The 20,352-nt window shown below is 55.2% G+C and overlaps 1 protein-coding gene across 1 annotated transcript; it reads right to left on the bottom strand.

Annotated features, from left to right (window-relative positions):
* Window positions 1-1,214: 1,214 nt before the first annotated feature.
* LOC111154747 (solute carrier family 2, facilitated glucose transporter member 5) lies at window positions 1,215-19,959 on the bottom strand. The gene is made up of 12 exons (XM_022514633.1): window positions 19,740-19,959; window positions 13,239-13,337; window positions 12,487-12,647; window positions 10,266-10,390; window positions 6,636-6,788; window positions 4,142-4,267; window positions 3,823-4,010; window positions 3,606-3,716; window positions 3,064-3,165; window positions 2,664-2,739; window positions 2,057-2,184; window positions 1,215-1,964 (listed from the first exon to the last, which is right to left on the bottom strand). The coding sequence occupies exons 1-12, from the start codon at window positions 19,770-19,772 to the stop codon at window positions 1,761-1,763; spliced, it is 1,506 nt and encodes a 501-aa protein (XP_022370341.1). The 5' UTR covers window positions 19,773-19,959; the 3' UTR covers window positions 1,215-1,760.
* Window positions 19,960-20,352: the final 393 nt, after the last annotated feature.

Raw genomic sequence — 20,352 nt, 5'->3', positions numbered from 1 at the left:
AACAGGCTCTTGATGCGGGGCTCAATCCCATGACCCTGAGATCATGACCTGGGTCCAAATCAAGAGTCAAATGCTTAACCAACTGAGCCCCAGGTAGCCTGTTTCTGTAGGTAGCTGTCTGTTTGTATTAAGCTGACGTGAGCTCATACCAGGATCTCCAAGCTCATCTAGGGCCATGTGGATTATCCTGGGCTCCGTGTCTTGGCTTATCTGCACCAGTGAGAAGCCTCCCACCACGTGCCATCCATTTACTTAATTGCTTAATCCCAGTTATACATGGATAGTGGTCTCTCGCTGCATTCGTACCTGTGGCTTTATTTGTCCTCAAGATCCATGCTCATTCTCAAGCTCTTAAAAATAACTAAGTATGTAACACATGCCAGCCGCTGATCTAAACACCACGAACATGTTCCCTCATCCTCGTAACCATGGGAGACACTTATCATTAGCTCTGTTTAACAGAAGAGGAAACTAATGTGCAGGAAAGCCCAGCAAAGAGCCCATATCGCACCATCACCAAGCGGCAGAACCAAGGACAGGAGCTCCCACCTCCTGGATCCTGATATCCCAGCTGGACGGATCCTATCTTGAGAGCTCCTACCTGTGCAGCTGCTTCCTGTGCCCCCTTTGGCACGGCAGGCCCCTGCAGCAGGAGGTCAAGGGTGGTCCAACCCTGGCAGGGGTTCTGGGCCCTTGCTACTCTTTTGAGTTATTTAGTTCATCACCAGTGGGATCCCCATTCTACCCTGACTAAGGCTGCTCCTAAACCCCACCTCTGTCCGACCCGGCCCCTGGCTCTGCCTCCCTCACAGCCGGGAGCAGCTCACATCCTGTCTCACACACACACACACACACACACACACACACACGCACGCACACCCCTCTAAGAAAAGCCTCCAGCTCTGCTGTACATTCGGGAGTCGGGGAGGGGAGGCAACCCTCCTTCTCCTGGGCCCCCTTCCCAGTCTCACTTTCAGGGCCCCTCGGTGTTCACTATGTACCTGAAGACAAGCAGAGTAGCCTGGATCTGAAATTTTAAAAGATCACAACTCTCTGACCGCCTCAGCTCTCGCTGCTCCCCTTCTTCCAGCAAATACTGTCTCCGGGCCCCCTCCACTCCAGGCCCTGTTCCAGGCAGCGCGATCCTGGGACAGACCCGTACCCTGGAGCGGCTGATGCTTCGGCACAGACTCCCCACAGGGAAGAAGCAGGTGTTGGTGAGAAGTGATCATACGTGTTTTATTGAGCACACAGAGGCAATGCTATTGTCCTCCAGCAATATAATTCACGATTAACAATCTCCAACTCCGGTAAAGTCCCCACGGGAACCTGTCCCAGCTTCTTAGACGTCATTACATGGGACATCACTCTTTCCAGGGCTGGTGTTTCTGGAGATGGATACGGCAAGAGGAAGACTGCCTCCGGTCCCAAGCAGACCCGTGGGACTACAGAAGAGTTCGTTTCTCTGGCAGATGGGGTTCCTTCCGTCCTGCCACCCCAGTAATGACTTTGGTCGTAAGAGCTGGTGTGATCAGGGGCCACCCAATGGCGAACCCAACTCGGTGAGGGCGCCTGCTCACTGTGAGCTGGGGTTGGTGGTGGGTCAATGTGGAGAGAGACAAGCAGCCCTTTGGACGGTCCCAGTGGGGCCTGCGTTCCACACCCGGCTGGTCCTCAGATGTTCACAGACACCTGGTGGTCAGGAAGAAAGCCCAGGAGGGACACTCCACTCAGACCCGCTTATCAGCTCCTCTTCTGAGTTACAGCCCCGAAGCAGAGATCGGGAAGTCCTTCAGTTCCTCCTTCTCCGGGTGCACCTCTGACACCTTATTCATCTTGGTGAAAATCTGGTTGATCTCCATGAATGTCTTGCCCTTGGTCTCAGGGACAACCAGGAAGATGTAGATGGTGGTGAGAAGGCATATCACAGCAAAAATGATGAAGCTGTAAGGTCCGAGGCCCACCTGTGGGAAGGGGATCGGGGTTCACTTTCTCGAGAAGGTTCTCCCCTTACTGCCGAGGATTTGCACATCTGGGGCCCCCAGGGCACACTCACTTGGATGAATGGGAAGATCAAGCCCACGGTGAAGTTGGAGAGCCAGTGGACGCTGCCCCCCACCATGAAGGCGGACGGCCGGGAGGACTGCAGGAAGATCTCGGTGATCAGCAGCGCGGGGATGGGACCTGGGGGGACAGAGCAGGAGAGAAAGAAGAGCTGTCCTCTCCAGAAGCAAGCAGAGCAGGCCCACAAACGGCCCCGGAGCCCCTGCCATGTCAGGTGGCCTGAGGCATCGGGACCTAAGGGGCAGCGTGTCTTGGGAACTCCTGAGCTGGCGGCAAAGCAGAAGGAGAGGGTCAACAGGAGGAATTGGGCACCACGGGTGACACTGCGTGATGTCCCAAAAAGGGGCCTGTGACCACCCGTAAGCTTCTCTAGGCCAACCACACAGCCCCTGTTTCAACCCACACAGTCAAGGCTGCTTTCTGCTCTCACTCTACTTATGCTCTGTCCAGACCCCTTTGTGATAGGAGGGCAGGGAGAGAAGCTGTTCTGGGGCTGCATCCCGCCCTCCAAGGAGTCTCTCCAGGGAACAGAGGTTTCTAGGGCTGATGGTGCAAGAAAGGGGACCAGGACAGCATAGAGCCAGCGCTGGGGTGCGTACTGGGCCCGAGGGCGTGTCCGACCACGTAGGAGATGACGCAGGCGATGCTGATGTAAGGCATCCAGGATATTGTGTCCTGTGGGGAGAAGAGAAGGGGATCACGGCCGGCAAAGCAGGGACAGCTGGAGATGGGGAACGTCGGGAACCTTGGTCCCCAGAGGGCCAGGGGCTCTCCGGGGGCTGGGACAGGAAGGCTCCTGGCTCCTCCAACAGGCAGCCCCGCTTGGATGCCCCCGGACAACCAGCCATTCGTGGGTACTAGGCTGCTTTGTGGCGAGGGTGATGGGGGGCTGATGGTCCCCAGGCACCTGACTCCGTGCAGCTGCTCAAAGGTCATTCCGCTCTTCTTCCCTGGGATGCAGGTGAGGGTGCAGGGGGTGGACAGAAGCCCCCTCCTCACCTGCAGGGCCAGAGCGGCCGTCAGCACGCAGCAGGAGGTGAAGCAGACAGAGAAGCCCAGGAGGAGAAGGACCCTTCGCCCCAGGAGCTCCACTATGAACACCTGCAAGGGAGGGGGCACAGGGCAAGCCGGGAGGTCCAGGAGGTCCGCCAGAGAAGGGGGGCATACCTCTGCCTACAGCTGCCTTCACAGGAAGCCCCCACACTCCCCCTTCTGAAGGGGCATTTGTGAGGAGAAGCGGGCGGGCTATGTCCCCCAGCAGCCGCCACACCACCCAGGCCAGCGGTGTCATCTGCCCCTGGCACAGGAAGAGCCCCAAATGTCAGACACTGGGAAGGAGGCACTCCCTACGGTGGAAGCTTCCAGAGTCAGGAGGCAGGGTCTCCATCCTGGGGGTGGCGTGCACAGGCTGGCATCTGACAGAAGTCCAGAGGCGGGAGACGAGGACCTCAGGCACCTCAGATCAAGCTCTTTCCTCAGCTAGGACCCCCTCCCCCCAACTCTTCAGATGTCTCCATCGCCGGTGGCTGTCGGGGACTCACGGCACAGGCGGTCATCAGCACGTTGACGGCCCCGGTGCCCACAGTCACATACTGGACGTCATGATGGTTCACCCCTGCGCTCAGGTAGATCTGGTCTGCATAGTAGTAGATCTGGAAGGGACCCCCAGAGGCTGGTGGGGACCTCGGGGCAACGCCCGTGATCCGGCGAGCCCCGCGATGACACCGGCTGCCCGCCCCGGCCCCACAGTCCCCGTACCGCGTTCACCCCCGACAGCTGCTGGCCGCCCATGAGGATGATGATGGAGATGACCTGCCACCGCAAGGACCTCATGCTGAACAGCTTGAGCACAGAGATGAAGCCTGCCGCCTTCTCCGCCTCGTCCTCCTGCCGGATCTCCTCCATCTCCGAGCCCACGTCGTCCCAGCCCCGCAGCTTCTTCAGCGCTGAGGGAGGGGAGCAGGGGGGTGGGCTCGGGAGGGTCCCAACTTCCCGGAGCTGGGACGCTGCGGCCTCCATCCCCTGTCCCTCCCCCACGGTAAAGCCCCTGCCCCCCCCCACCACGGTAAAGCCATACCGTTTTTGGCAGCCGCCTCATCCTTCTTTTGAATCAGCAGGTACCGGGGGCTCTCGGGGAAGAAGGGCAAGAGGAGAAGCTGCAGGGCCGCTGGGATCCCAGTCAGCCCGAGCAGGATGGGCCAGCCTGCAGGGAAGCCAGTGCCCACGTGAGCGCCCGCCCCGGCCAAGTCACCTGCCTTCTGCCCCCACCCCCACGCCCCTGCCCTGGACCCCAGCTGGCCGCTCTGTCCCAGACTAGTTTCCTTAAGGGTCTGACCCAGAGCTGATGACAAAGGACCCCCTCCCGTGCCCAAGACTCTGCTGGGCCCCCTGGGACACCTGAACTGGACCGGTCCGAGCTGCAGTGACCCCAGAAATGAGAACCACAAACAAGGCCAATGTCCGCGATGCTAGACAGATACATGAAGCACGGTGTAGTCGCAAAACAGAATTCTATACCGCAGGGGAAAGGAAGCAAACCGCGACAGGAGCCGGTGGCAGAAACTGACGCTGGACCCCACACCATGCGGATGACGGCCAGAAGCAGAAGACTGACTCGGTCTTTGCAAAACATGGTAAACAGCTACGGGGAGAGGCAAGGATGGGCTGATGAATGTCAAATGGGCTGATGAGTGGGGGTGGGGGCAGGCCGGGGTCAAGGGCGTGCAGAGGGCTGACCAGCATAGCTCCAGTTTGGACCTGTGTCCAGACCAAACACGGGTGTTTGATTTCGGGTAGAGCAAACGTACGTATGTTTGTGTTTTATGCGCTCTTCCTTCTCTGTGTTATTTCTCAAGATAAATATGTTCCGGTGAGTGAATGAGTAGTTCGGGCTCCTTCTAGGAGCTGCTAACACCCTGCCTCTCGCCCCGTTCCCCGAGGGCTCACACTCCGTGATGACGTGGACGTCCGCGTGCCAGGCCCTGCTCGAGTGGCTCTTTGGGTGTTAATCATTTCCCCACCAGCCACATCGTGACGCAGGTGCCAGGACAACCCCACTGCACGCCTGCAAACGCAGCCTTCCCTTGCTCCCGGCTCCATCGCCCAGCACAGCCAACAGCAGGTGTAGACCGATCTCTGATCTGGGCCACTGCCGTCCGGCTCCGGTCCCCATCCCACCCGCTCCACGGAAACTCTCTTGGAGACGCCAAACTGCCAAATCCAGACGCCCTGCTAACTCCTTCTCGTCCTCTGTGCCTTGCCCGCCCGTCCCCTGCACCGCTCCTCTCTTCCGGGCTGCCTGCCTTGTTCTCAAGCACCTGTTACCTACCTGCCCTCCACTGCCCTCCACGCACTCCGTCCAGAGCAAGGGAACCACCAGTGAAATAGTCTCAAGAAAGGATGGACAAATGCAGTCTGCATGGAGCTTATAGTTCCCCGAATGCACAAAGAACTCCTGCGTTTCTGCCCTCCCGGCCGTGTCTGGACCTGCTGGTCCGGCTCCTCCCCCACCCCGGCCCCAGGCCCTCCGCCCGCTCTGAGGCTCCCCTCCCGGGGCAGAACTGGCCACTCCCTGCCGCACACCAGCAAGCATGTCCCCAGGGACACTGGGGCTCTGCAGACTGCCTGCGTCCTGCCAATCATTTACGTGCCATCGCTGGGAGACAGGAACTCACCCCTTAACCCCTGGTCCCTGCTCCTTACGAGGGTGACTGAAAGGGGGATGGTGGCCATTAAACATGGACCTCGGCCCAAGCCACCTGGACACACATCCTAAGGAGACCCTGGACGTATTACCCAACCTCTCTGTGCCTCAGGTTCCGCGTCTGTAAAATGGGTATAAAACCAGGATCTGCTTTAGAGGGTTGTTTGGAGGATTGAATGGAAGTAATATGAAGACCTGGGGCCTGGCCCACAATAAGCACATTTTATGTTCTGGCTGGTGTGACTGTTAAGGGCGATCTCCCTTTCTGAGGATCGAACCCTGAGACCTGAAGGGGTTATCATGCAGAAGCAGTGAGTTACCAGTGACTGTGCACCTACTATGTGCTGGGCGTGGGCTCTCCAGGAGGGACATAGCAGGTACAGTCACTGGCTCCACAGTCAGGATCTCGGGTGGGGGCCGGCCCTGCGGCTCACCACCTGACCCCCCCCTTTCCTGGCCTGTGGAATGGGACGATCACAGTGCCCCCCCAAGCAGCGTTGCTGGGAGGCTGGAGAGTCGGCGGCAGGAAACCTCAAGCACACAGCCTGGAGCCGTGGTGGCCGCCACCGCCAAGCCCTGGGCCCCTGTGTGGACAGCCAGCGAGGAAGCTGGGAGAGAGTCAGGCAATGGCTCTCCCTTCTCGCTCCTTCCAAAGCCCCTCATCCATGTCCTCTGAGGGACTGGGAAATGTCAGCTACACGGTCCCCGCCAATGTACTGAGGGCCCGTTCTGTGCAAACACTGCGCCAGCACCATGGGGCCAGGCAGCGTGGTGAGCCCGGCCAGCCGACCCGAGAGGAGAGAGGAGCTCGCAGAAGCATCCAGTCGCAGCAGAGGGAGGCCTGGCGTCTGGGGCAGCCGGACCTTACCTTCTTTGTTGGCCAGGAGGCTCCGGAGACCAAAGATCTGAGCCACGAGGATGCCGACGGTGATGAAGACCTGAGGGACCACCCCGAGGGCTCCCCTCAGGTTTTTGGGGGCCAGCTCCCCCAGGTACATGGGGACAACACTGGAAGACAGACCTGGCAGGGGATTGAAGCAAAAGCACCATCAGGAAACATTAAGTCCGCCAGGGACAAGCTGTGTCTCCAAACACACTCTATTCTTATCCAGCCATCGCAGCAGCTGGGCGGAAACTTCCGTCTCCAAACGGCGAGAGTAAGCAAACCCCTCTTTTAATTCCTCGCCCTTTAAACTGTAAGGGAAGAAAGGATCATCTGAGCCCAGGAAGTTTGTCGACAGGCAGCCTTGCTTCTCGACTCGTCGCCGGGGCCAGGGGACACAGGTGGCCTGACCCCTGGGGCTGCCCTTAGCTGGCTTGGTGCCAGGGAAGAAAAGCCCAGGTGTGGTCTGGCACCTTCTCCCCCTGGCTCCTTGGGGGAAGCTGTTCTGATGGGGCCCAGGACCCCTGCCCACCAACTCCATCTATCTGCAAGCATCAAAATCGCGAATGTATATCGGGGGACAATTGCCACTTCCGAACGCCCATTGTTCAATTTTCTCGTCTTACTGGAACAAGGAAGAACAGGTGGGACTTAGATTTTATAGGCTTGGAAGTATTTGCACATAGATCATCCCATCTAATTCTCCCAGAAGCCCAACAAGAGGCTGAAAATCTTGGACAGAGGTTGGGGGGTGGTCACGAGTTCCAGTATTGAACACCCTGTCAGAGTCAGGCTGGGGCTCAAAGACACGCGTTTCTGAGGGGGCTCCGGCCGTGGGGAGGCGGAGGGAACAGTATGGCGGTGCGTGGAGGTTGGAGCTGCTGGCGGTGTGTGGGTATTGGAGGACATCCGGACAGGAGGGAGCATCTGAGAGCCAAGGGTTCAAGCCTGGCAACTCTGCCCAAGGATATCTGCTCGGTGTTTAGCAGAGGCTCGCTGCTACTCACACTGGCCCTTCCCAGCTGTCAGAGCAAAGAGAGGCCGTCTCTGCAGCAGCCTTGAGAAGTCTGGTGGGGTATGTATATGGGGAGACCCCGCAGGCCTAGTGCCCAGAGGACTGGGAGGAAGCAGGGGCCCTCGAGGGGCGGACTCCGTGGTCACCAGTCAGGGCCCGGCGGCGGGGGGGGATCCCCACATCTCAGCAACAAGTACTTCCCATGACAGGGACGAAAGACCAAGAGGCAAACATCAGGAGGTTTGTGAAAGGACGGGGTCCCCTTTGTGCTGGTGGAAAGCAATTCCTGTTCTGATTTAAAAGTGACCCCAATGGGCAATCCCAGCAGGCCTGTTGGGACCGAGTCGGAAAAGGTGGCTTTTACGTTTGAAATCCCTTTGGTGAAAGCACTTGGCGTTCTTGCCACATGAGCTGACTGACGGTGAGCCAGGGAATCTCAGGTCCCGCTGTCTGTCCCTGCATCCCCTTTGTCCCCATACCCTCTTTGGCAGAGCAGTCATTCCCTTCCTTTTTAGGATGTCTGAGCAGCTGGCTGCTGGCTCGCTCAGCCTCCTGACTATCTCGGGAGCTCTGTGAAAGAACGAACCGTGAATGGGTTAGGATGTGAGAGCCAGATGGGATCTGAGGACCTAGGAAACTCCTGACACCTTCTCAGGGGGCCTGTGAGATCAAAAGCATTTTCTAAGAATGCCGAGATAGTGCCCGGTTTGTTCTCCTTCTCCCGTGAGCACACAGTGCAGCGTTCCAGAGGCTACGTGGGACGTGGTACCATAGCCCCTGGAATGCAGAAGCAGGTTGGAGAAGCCAGACGTTAAAGAGATTTGCAAAAACGCAAAGAAATACACTTCTCGTGAAGTGTTTGGTTTTAGGATATATAGCTCTTATAACGGGCTTCTGGTCACCATTTAAATGAATTAAATGAACATATCTTGGTTACAATCTTTTCTTTCTTTCTTTTTAGATTTTTATTTATTTATTTGAGAGAGAGAGCGAGCATGAGCAGGGCAGGGAGAAGCAGAGGGAGAGGGAGAAGCAAACTCCCCTCTGAGCAAGGACATGGGGCTCGATCCCAGGACGCTGGGATCATGAGCCGAAGGCAGACGCTTCACCGGCTGAGTCACCCAGGCGCCCCTTGGTTGCAACTTCTAAGTTGTAAATATTGACCAATACAACCCACATGAGCAAAAAGCTCTTTGGAGCCTCAGTGATTTTAAGAGGGTAAGAAGGGCCTGAGGCCAAAACTTCTGAGACCCGCGGACTTGAAAGTCCTGCTTATTTAAGAGTAAAGGGTGGGCGTTTTGTGATTCGTTATCTATTGGAGCCTAATAGCTCCCCAAGGGAACTAACCCTAAAGGGTTGGACGGTCCCCAGAAAAACGCTTGCCTGTGCCTGCCCACAGCCGGTTCCTCCCAGAATCGCTAGCCCAGCCCTGCTGCGGGGGAGTCAGGCCAGGCGCCCTCGGGGCTCGGAGGTGGAAGCAGAGGGAAGCTTGTCCCAGGGCCCATCACTCTCTCCACCACAGGACCTCTCCTCTCTTCAAGGATCTTATTTTCCTCTTCTTCTCTCCGGCCCCTCAATTCCTCACCGTTTTCCCTGACACCAGGTTCCTTGCGCATCCCCCGTCCCCAGTACCCACTGAGGGGCTTGCTGACATGCGGCCCAGATATCCGTCCGCCCCTAGCCCCATGATTGGAAGGAGAAAATGAGACACGTTGGCACTGCCAGAGCCGGGTGTGGAGTTGCTGGCAAGGGCCCAGGATGCGGCATCTTAGGGGTGCTCACCCTGGGGGCCCACCCAGAAAGTGCGCGGCTCCGAGAGTGGGCGTCTGCTTGCCTCCAAGCCCCAGGCCCGGGCTTACAGTCTACAGAAGAACGCCAAGTCAGGGGAAGGTCACAAGCACGGCTTTAGCCCCATCTCTCTGGTCGGAAGCAATGATGGGGGAGCGCAGACTTCAAGGATGGCTTTGGAGGGTTTGCAAGGCAAGAGACCCCAGCCAGTCCTTACTCTGTGCAGCAGGTGGGCCAGGGAGGAGGAAGTGCAAAAGGACCTCTGAAGAGCCCTTTGCAAACTTCACCTTCCTGCTCTTGTTAGGAGGGATTTGTCCATTAGATTGTTATGCTTTTTGAGCCATGACCCACAGAAAAAAAATACAGAAACACATTTGACACTGTAGCCTGATTTTCCTACGTTACCAATAAGCGAAGCAAAAGTTCCAGAAGACAATCCTTATCTTTATGACACACGACACTGTCTAGTCTATCTAGAAAAAAAAGTGCTGCTCACTAATCAGGGGTCACCGCCCACTCACTGGCCGCCCACTGTTGAGAAAACACAGACAAAGGGCCAGATGGAAGCCCACCTCTGCACAGGATCCTGTATGTCTCTCCTTCACGCAAGGGCTCTCTCTGCAGGAAGTGGAACAGGGACGCTTGTCCCTGAATGAACATCTGAGACTCAGTGTAGGCTCCGGGGTCTAGTTCAGGGCGGAGGAACAAGCAGTTTCTGTTGCGCCTGCGTGCTCCAGTGGCCCCAGAATGGTCCAGATCCCAGCACCTGCCCCTCTTCCCCAAGAGCAGTAGCGCAGCCCAGCATTATTTACCTGCACATATTCCCACCAAAAGTCTGGACACAATGATCATCTCGAATGACCGGGCAACCTCGCTGCACCCCATTAAGATCGCGGGTACAATCGAGAAGATGTTGTTGAAGAGCAAAGTCCCTTTCCTGGAGAGGACGAAATGTCAGTTAGTCTGGGCAGAGGATTCATTCATTCGTTTAACAGATGTTCACCAAGCGTCTGGCCAGTTACAGCAGTGGGCTTTGCTGCTGCTTCTGTCTGTGATCGAAGGCAGAGAGGGGTCAAGGGCACAGCCTGGCCGAGGCACAGTCTCCGTGGGAGCCGATGGAGATGACCCCAGTGCAGAGTGCATCGGACACGGGGAGCAGAGGGAAAGAACCGAACACTACGATACACTTAAGGGTTTTTGAAATCATCAAATCGCAGGATGTTAGTAGAATCTTGAAACCAGATCAGGTAAGGACATTAGAAGAAATGTATAGGGCCAACCTCACGGGTATCACAAAGATGGAAAATCATACATGAAATATTAGCAGACTGAATTCAACAGCATACAGAAACATCTTTCAGGGTTAAAATGCCACACCTGTCTGGGAAAAACAAAACTGTAACGTTATTTTTTAAATGACAGAAGACTATCTTTGTGACTCCAGGCAGGTAGGGAAGGCTGTCTTCAGACACAAAAGGCAAAAACCATAAATGAGTGTTTAAGTCTGACCACTTGAACATGTAAACATCTTGTATGAAAAAGATACTATGTGTGTGATTAAGCAATAAAGCAACAGATCAGGAAGATACTCCCCTGATACAACAGTGTTGCCTGGACAGGCCCAGAGATGGAATTTCCTCCCAGCTGTATAATCTCGGCTAAGGGACAGCATCTCTCTCTTTTGTTTTCCCATTTTGAAAAAGGGGATGGGGCTGTTGTATGGACTGGAGGAACTAAAAACCCTTAAAAAAAAAAAAACCCTGAAAACTCTAAAAATGCAAGCAAAGGCTAGAGCCTGGCACACAGGAACCCGTCAATAAATTGTTAGTTGCTACGGTTATACAAGGAAACCACAAGCAAGTGAACAGCATTTTTATCACGTTCTCAAGCAGACAGCTGGGCAAGCAACTGTCTGCTTCATCTGGACCAAACGGATCAACGTGGACCCAAGTCCTTTACTCCAGGAGACCTGGCCTGCAGATCTGTGACCTGCTCTCAGATTGCTGCTCTGGCCGGCAGGGGGAACTGCCAGGTCCAACACCAACCTCCCAGGAAGACCTCAGAATCTTAGATCCCAAAGCAGAGGTTGGATGTTTCTAATCCGGGACTCTTTTTGAAAAGTACTGGAAAGGGCGCTGGGTTCTGGCCTTGACTCTCAAGCTAACAAGATATGTGGCCAAGAAGATGATTTGACCTCACCTAGCCTGTGTGCTCGTTCGCCAAGGGAAGGGGCTGCAGGGAGGAGCTCTTATATACCACGAGTAACAAGGCCGCTTTCTCATGCCCATGGAATTTACACGAGGGAGTGTGATGTCTTAAGGACCTTTTTTGGAATCAAATATACAACCTCTAATGCTACTAGAATTAGGGGCAAAGATAGGAGCTCTGCCCTTGACGTTCACAACACCCCAAGTGAGAGTTGCCCCGGGACCATGTGGTTTCGCCCTGGAAGGTTTGACAGTCATCGCAGCCATTTCAGAGTTTTATGGGAATTTAATTTGGGCTCAGTTTTGCGTATTACTTGATCCCAAGGTAAAAGGACAGAGCAGTGAGTTTGTGTTTGTTTGGGAAGCAGAGTTCGAGAACACTGTGCTGTGACCTACATTGGGACTGACATCATGGTCCTGTTACCTGGGGTTTGAATCCTTTCAAAGCACACACACACACACACACACACACACACACACACACACACACACAGGAGAGAGAACTTGTTTTGATTTTGGTAAGGAACATACCTGCAAGGCAGGAGAACAGAGAGAGGGAGCGAGTCCGGGGCTGGGAAGTACATTCTGGTCTTTCTGGACCTGCCCCCAGAGCCCAAGACCCACCACACCCACTTCTAGACCCTGCCTCCGTCCCCAGACACTTGGTCAACATCGGGTCTTCTTAAGACCCTATTAGAAAACAGAAATCATCACACCGGTTATTACCTAGTTTTACCAACAAAAAAAACCGATTTCGGCTTTAGGCTTAGGTTTTGAATGGTTGGGGTCTGGGAATTTCAGGAGCTGGAAATTCACCTGGCCTTACCTGCCAAATTTATTCACCAAGGGGCCGACCATGAGGGAGCCGAGGAAGCCTCCAAACGGGAACATGGACACAGAAACAGACCACAGCAACGTCAAGGAAAACTCGTTTATGTAGTTGTTGTTGCGCTCATAGTAGGTCTGGTTATAAAACTCTTTCATGAGCTGGAGAACAAAGCGGAAGACAGCACCAAAATAACTTGACCCGGTTTTGCAGAAAGCACACCGTGAGCTGTCAGGCCCCCCAGTGGACGACCTGGGCACACAGACAGCGACACTAGTGAGTGGCAGGGAGGAGGGACAGAGTGGTACGAAGAGAAGCTAGCAGGGGCACCCACACGGGGAGATGCCAGGCCTCTGATAGGCACCCTGCCCAGGACGTAGCTAACCCCAGTCTTCTAGGCCTTTGGATGACTCTGACCTTCCAGACTCCTCTAGAGAGTGCAAGGCTGGGGAAGACCAGAGCACCCCCCCTCTGCGCCCCCAAGGCCAGCCCCTGGGTGAACAGCCAGGCCTGACTGTCATGAGAAGCCAAGGCCAGGCACCCGGTTCACCCCCATGTGCCCACAAGTCACTCCCTCCGGCCTGCGCTGTGTCTCGTGGGTATCTCCCTCCCCCGTGACCTGAGGGCCCACCGTGCACCCCAGCATGCATGGACCGCCACCCCAGAGGCCAATTCCAGGCACGAGCTGCTCCAAACCCCCAACCCACTGGCAGGGGTGGGGGGTTTGCTTCTCACTGCCCCCAGCGACCTACCTCGGCAGGGGAATTAACGGCGGCCACGTTGTACCCATACTGGAAGGATGACCCAAAGGCGGCTATCAGCGTCGCCAGTGAAAGTATGAGCGTCAGCCTCTGTGGGAGCAGAAATCCTGGCTTAGGTCATAGGAAGCAGCTGGGGTTCGAGGGAACTTTTACCCCAAAGTCTTCTAGAAGGACACATTTGTCTCTTCTAGAAGAGACAAATCTGGAGATCTGTTGTCTTTCAGCTGCTCCCTGTCTCAAAACCTACCTCTACCACCTTGTAGAAAGTTCCTTGAGCTGAAGCATTTAAGGGCTAGATGATTCTCTGCTCTGGGGGGCTGTCCCAGATGCACTGTAGGGCCACCCGTCCCCAGGTGTCTCCAGCCATCGCTAAATGTCGGCCTGGTTGGGGAAAGCGACTGCCCCTGAGTACCCCTGGGTCAGAAAGACACCGAAGGTTCACCTGCTCCAACACTCTACCTTTGTCTGAAATGCTTCCCCACCACTCCACCGCGTGCCCGTGTTTGCTGACAGCAGCCAGCAGCGCCCAAGTCCTCCCCTGACAATCGAAGAGGAGAAAATGTGAACAATTCTGTTTCTTTAGGGCCACGGATTAACTTCCTTGAGCCTCTGGACTTTTGCTTTAACAGGCACGAGGAGAAAATATTTAAATACAGGTTTCTGGGGACTCAGTGTTCTGTGATCATGTTCCCCTTTGACACTGAGGAAACTGAACACTTACTTAACGACGAGGGGGAAGTCGTTAGTAAGGTCACGAAAAATTGGAGAAAAATAAAAGTGGAAAAAGTTTTCCTCTAGAATATACAGATTTCTTTTTTGTTTTTTTCTTAAGATATTTATTTGACAGAGAGAGAGAGAAAGAGAGAACAAGAGAGGGGGAACAGCAGAGGGAGAGGGAGAAGCAGGTTCCCCGCTGAGCTGGGAGCCTGACATGAGACTCGATCCCAAGACCCTGGGATCATGACCTGAGCAGACGCTCAACCGACTGAGCCACCCAGAGGCTCAACCGACTGAGCCACCCAGAGGCTCAGAATCTACAGATTTCATCTTGCATCTGCCCGCTGCTACTTTCTAGCTTAATTGCTAGACTCTTCAGTTTCCTCCTCTTTAAAAGGAGGGTCAATCACACTCCCTCAGAGCTATTGCAAGGTTGAATCACAGAAGTGTCCAGCTGTGGAGATGAATCCACTGACCGGGGCCTGGACGTGGCTCTCAGAAGCCGCCCCTGGAGCATCTTCCTCCCCGTGCTCCCACAGAGGCCCCGTCCCGCGGACATGTGCTCCCTCATGGCTGCCAAGGTCCCCGGGTCTCCCTCCAAGCAGCGCCTCTGCAGAGAGCTGAGGGGCCAGGCTGGCGGCAGAGACACCACAACCATCCCTGCCCTGTCCCCGGGGCCCCGGAGAGCACGAGCCGGTTAATAGCCAAGCAGCAGGGGCAAGACCTGCCAGGAGGCCCCACAAATGAAACCTCGCCCTCTCCTCCCTCCACCAAAGGAATTAACAAACGGTTCATTCAGCAGGAAGTTTCTGGCAAAGAGGGTAAGAAGCATGGGCTCTGGTTTCCAGCCTCTCCTCAGCCCCCACCATCTCCTGGGGCCAGTACGGGGAGGAGGTGACCAAAGTGGGGGGGCAGTGACGGTGCCCAGGAGAGAAAGTCGGTTCCCGGGCTGCTGCCATGCTACCCTGTGCTTGCTAAAGGTGGGGAGGGCACAGGAAGGAACACGTGTGCACACACACCCCTCACCCCAGATGCAAGACAGGGCGCCCTGGCTCCCCCGGGAAATGCTCTGGGCAGACACTCCCTCCCTCCTTCCCTCCAACATATGGTGGCACCCTCGTGAGCCGGCATTGTTCTAAGTGCTGGGGATACAGGGGAAAACAAAACAAAGCCCCTCCCCTTGCCTGATTTTGTGGAAGGGGGTAAGGAGGAAGGAGGAAGGCAGGCAGGCAGGAAGGAAACTGATGTACAGTTTTCCTCTTCTAATTCTCTTCCAGGTAAATGATTAACTAGAAACACAATAGGCTTCACTCAAACTGCCAAGGGCCCCTCCTGACCGCTCTCTACTCTGGTGGGTCTTCTGGTTTGAAGACTTTAGCAGAGCTCCTCTGGGGAGCCGGCTGGTGCCCCAGAAGGCAGGACACTGCCAGGCACCACGGCCGGCCGGTGACCGGACTGCTTTTAGGAGATCCCAGGGAACATACGAGGAAGAACTCCAGCCGCAGACTCTCCAAGCACAGAGCATACAACTTAACGTCCGTGCTTTGTCTTCCTCCCTGAATTCAAGCTACAGGCACGTTCTCTGGACCCCTAGGAGTCAGGGGTTACCCTCCGTCGAAACCGTAAAGACATTCTGGGTAGGTTCTTGCTGACCACGCTGTCCAAATGCCTTCATTCATTAAACAAATAGTGGCTGAGACCTGACTCTATTCCAGACACCACGCTACAGTCTGGTGAGCAGATGGGCCACCCTCCTCATCATGGTCCAATGGGGAAGGAGAACATTAAAAAAAAAAACAACCCAACCTAATAATTTAATAATTGACTATCACTGTAGTGAGCTCTACAGAGGGAAAAAAACCCACAGAAGTGGTTTAAAAGAGGAGCCAGAAGTAACAGGGGCTTGGGTGAGGGGCATGGCTGAGCCAGGGGCAGAAGCACTCGCTCTGAGGACCATCACAAAGTTAAACAGGGTAACCGTACGACCTAGCAGTCCCACACACAGGTGTCCCCCCAAGAGAAAGAAAGACACGTGCATGCAAACACTTGAACACAAATGTTCGTGGCATCATTATTCCTATCAGCCCCGAGCTGGAAACCATCCAAATACGGATCAGCTGATGAACTGTCTGTGCGGCCAGACAATGGAAGACGACCTGACCGGAAGGAAAGACAACGGACTGACACGCACGACACACGGTGGCTGGACCTTGAAAACATGCTAAGTGAAAGCAGCCAGTCACAGAGGAGCCCCTGCTGTCTGCCTTCGTCTTTGCGAAAGGTCCAAAACAGGCAAATCTAGGGAGACACAGACGGTAGCTGGGTGGTTGCCAGGGTCTGGGGAGAGATGTGGGTTACTGCCACGGGGCACAGGGTTCTTTTAGGGGTGATGAGAATGGTCTAAACTTACTCATGCTGATGGCTGCACAACTGTACATTTGTGTATTTTATCCAAATTGTATACTTTTCATGGGTAAATCGCATGGTCTGTGAGTTACGTTCTCAGGAAAGGTACTATATTTAAAAGGCATGTAAAAAGCAAACCACAGTTTCTTTTCTTTTCCTATTTCTTTTCTTTTCCCTCTTTTTTCTTTTCTTTCTTTCCTCTCTTTCTTCCTTCCTTCCTTCCTTCTTTCCTCTTTCTTTCTTTCCTCTTTCCTTCTTCCTCCCTTCCTCTCTCCATCGTTCCTTCCTTCATTCCTTCCTTCCTTTCTTTCCTTTGGTAGGCTTTCCAGGAGGGAAAGAGATCTAATATACGGGCTGGAGTAGGGCATGAGAGGGAAGGGGCCCAGGTCTCTCAGCAGCTTGTAAAAGTGACAAGTGGCCTTCAGACGTGAAAGGGGGTGGGGTGTCTCCTCAGTGGCCAAGGGGAGCCATGACCCAGCTATGCTTTCAGGAGCAACTGCACGTTCCTCATGCCCACAGTAAACGGGCTTCCTGTTTCATAACACTGAACACATTTTCAGACTTCATTAAAAAGCCACCTTCAGGGCCCGGCTTCCAACTGGATATGATTTAAGGCTGCTGGGAAGGGAGCTTTGCCCCAAAACAGCTCCCTTTGGGAATCTGCTTCCTACATCCATTCCCGCTGTCCGGAATCTCCCAGGAGAACTCAAACATCTCCAGAAAAGTTAGTTCTTATGAATGATTAACTCTTTTTTCTTTTTTTAAAGATTTTGTTTATTTATTTATTTATTTATTTATTTTTATTTGACAGACAGAGATCACAAGCAGGCAGAGAGGCAGGCGGAGAGAGAGGGAGGAGGAAGCAGGCTCCCTGCCGAGCAGAGAGCCCGATGTGGGGTTCGATCCCAGGACCCTGGGATCATGACCTGAGCCGAAGGCAGAGGCTTTAACCCACTGAGCCACCCAGGCGCCCCTGAATGATTAACTCTTCAAGTCACTTTCTCACACTTTCGATCCCAAAGTTCACAAACAGAAAGGGAGGCCTAGGTGCGGCTGGGGGACAGGAGAGGTGTCTTGCCTTGTGGCTCTGGTGGTTTCGAGCTCGGTGGTGGGGGGTGGGGGGCAGCCCAAGGGCCAGGGACCGGATCCAACGCTCCTGCTGCTGGCTGTGTGGCCTTGGGCCAGTTAGAGAACTTCTGTGTCTTGGCTCCTTCACCGGTAAAATGGGGACGGCCCCCCCTCCCTCACAGGACTGAGGTGAAGAATGAATGAGTTCATACACGAAAAACACTTGGCTTACAGTGAGTTCTACACACAGCCCTGCTCTCACCACCAACACCGATCACACCAGAAGGGAAGTTACTTATCCCATCACACTAGGTGTGCTGTTGATGGAGGCGCATCGCCCCCACCCCAAAAAATTATGTCTTCATTTTCTAAAAACACTTGGCTCATTTTTCCCCCTTCAGGCAAAGAGTCCTTTTTCTTGGAAGAAAAATCCTTGATGCACATTGGTCAGATTCTGGTCTTTTCTCTTTACATATGAGGAACCCAAAGGCCAATGAGGCCATGGTCACACAGCCAATGGGGGGACAGAGAGCAGGCCCCCTCCATCAGCCCCACGCAGCCCCAGCTCTCTGCAGGGTTCCCAAGCCCCTCCACTTTTCCTGGGCTCCAAAATGCCCCCTGGGCTTCCCTCAGTAACCTGCAGATATTCCCATAGCCACCACGGGAATCATTTCGTTTTCATGCATCCCAGGAAGCCCAGCACGTGTCCTGGCTTTTGTCCAAAGGGGCAGCTCTGGCCTCAGGCAGCCGGGAAGGGGAGGCCTCCACCCCCCACCACCCGCCGCCACCCCTCCCCCCGCCCCTGGAGCGCGGGCTTCCTTCTTTGGAGAATCCAGGGGGCAGGCATCTAGCTAGAATCAGCCCGTACCTGCTGCATGTGACCATTTTAATCCTATCCTCTCCAGATGTGTGGCTTCCTTTCAGGGACCACCATGCGGGGCTTTTCTGTTCTCCTGCGGCCTCATCTGGCGGCAGAGCTGGCCAGGGCATTCCTCTTTGAAAAGAGGGCACAGACCCGATGAGGGCCTCTGGCGGCCCCCAAGACCCTAAGTTCTTGTCGACTCACAGCCCGTTTTCTATGAGATAGAGCGCTTAACGTCTGCGCGCGCCACCTTTCTTGGCTGTTGCAAGAGTCAAACGAGACCCACGTGGGAAGGCTCAGTAACCTTCAAAACTTAATTCTCGCAGCACGAGAACGCCTCTAATGAGAAGAGACTAGGGAGGTTGCTAAACGGCCTACAATACACAGGCCAGCCCCCCACAGCAAAGAGTCATCGGACCCCAAATGCCACTCGTGCCCCGCTCTAAAGGATGAGCAAAAGTAGTAACATTTATGGGGGACCCACTATGGGCCCGGTAATTGGTCCAGTAGCCCTAGGGGGCGGTCTGGTTATTATCCCCATTTTACAGATGAGAAGGCTGAGGCACAGAGCAGTGAAACAACGTGCCCAAGTTCCCGCAGCTCCAACAGGATGGAGCGGGAACAGAACCAGGACCTCCCGCCTCCCACACCTGCTCTGAATCCGCAGAGTGCGCTCTCGACCTGTCTGTGGAATGGTCTCCCCTCCGCGCCCGGCTCAGGCATCACCGGCACAGGCAGGTGCCTCTGTCTCCACAAATACAAGCGGATGCGCCGCAATGCCTAAAATGCGAATTCGTCGTGACAGATTCGCAGGCTGTCTTCCCAAATTCTCCTCAATCAAGAGACTCTCGAAGGACAGCCGAAATCCTCTGAGCGAGGGGAGTGGGGCAGGAGGGGAGAGGCCAGAAAACTCTTGTCTTGAAAACAAGGGAGCCTTTCCTCTCGAAGGCCGGCATCCCTGCTCGCAGACGGGAATGAGGCTGGAGTCCATTCTGAGTCTTCTCGGCATCCTCCCCCTTTCCACGCCGGCCTTGCCGCGTGACTTGCCCCAAAACCCAATGCCAGTGTCCCGAAGCCCCCATCAGAACAAATCAAGTAAAGCACCTCACCCACATCGTGCAAGGGTTTTGTGGGGCCGGGGCGGGTGGGGTGGCGAGGGCAGAGGCCCTTCTCCTCCAGCTTTTCTGGGAAAGGCACTGGGGACAACAAAAGCCTTGACCAGTCTTCAATTTGGTGGCAGGTACTTTTCAAGGCTGTTCGGGGAGAATGATCCCCGGCCAGTCTCCAAAATCTAAGTGTCCCTGAATCGTCTCCTAGTCCCTGTCAAAGCGAGCTCGAAGGCTCCGTCCAACGGGCCCCGTCCCTCCCGGGAGCAGAGCCGAGCAGCCGTCAGCAGCGGGCCGCTCCGCGCTCCTTCCATCCCCGGGAGGCCCACTTACCCCCTCCTTCCTGGCCGGGCTCTGCTGCTCCATCTTGGGCCTGCCAGAGGGGAGCGCCTGCGACTTCCTTTCAGCCAAAATAACAAAAGCGCTGAATGGAGAGAGAAGACATTCGGGTCGTACTTTGGCCGCGCCAAGGATCAGCCAATAGCATTTTTACAGCCAGCCCCACACTGAATAACCCTTTCAGGAGTCCCGAGGTGTGTGCTTGTGTGTCTCCTTTCACTTCTTTTAAATGCAAAGCTTGGGGGTTGGCTCAGCCGGCGGGCGCCCCCTCCCCCCAGCACCGCCCGCAGCGCCGGCCCGATGGGGCGGGCTGTGGCCGTGGCTCCCTGGAGAACCTCCACCAGTCGGGCTCATGATGAGTGACTGGGGGAGTTATTTCTGTCACAAACACTTGGAAAGCCACCGGCCCCACATCGTACCAGGTAGCACGAGGCCAAGGGTTCGGAGGTTCCTGGGAAGTGGTCCCTGCCAGGAAGCCCGCAGCCCGTCTCTCTGGGAGTCAGCTTTCCCTCAAATAGCCGCGCCACACTAGCTCGGAGAGTTTATTTTCCTTTGCAAGGACCTGAGGGGCCTGAAGATGCGACTTTCTCTGTGATCATCACTTCTG

The sequence above is a fragment of the Enhydra lutris genome, unplaced genomic scaffold (genome assembly GCF_002288905.1).
Source record: "Enhydra lutris kenyoni isolate GAN:26980312 unplaced genomic scaffold, ASM228890v2 scaffoldscaffold38, whole genome shotgun sequence".
Classification (NCBI taxonomy): domain Eukaryota; kingdom Metazoa; phylum Chordata; class Mammalia; order Carnivora; family Mustelidae; genus Enhydra; species Enhydra lutris.
The sequence above is the reverse complement of the archived record's forward strand: the minus strand, read 5'-3'. Positions and strand labels throughout refer to the sequence as shown.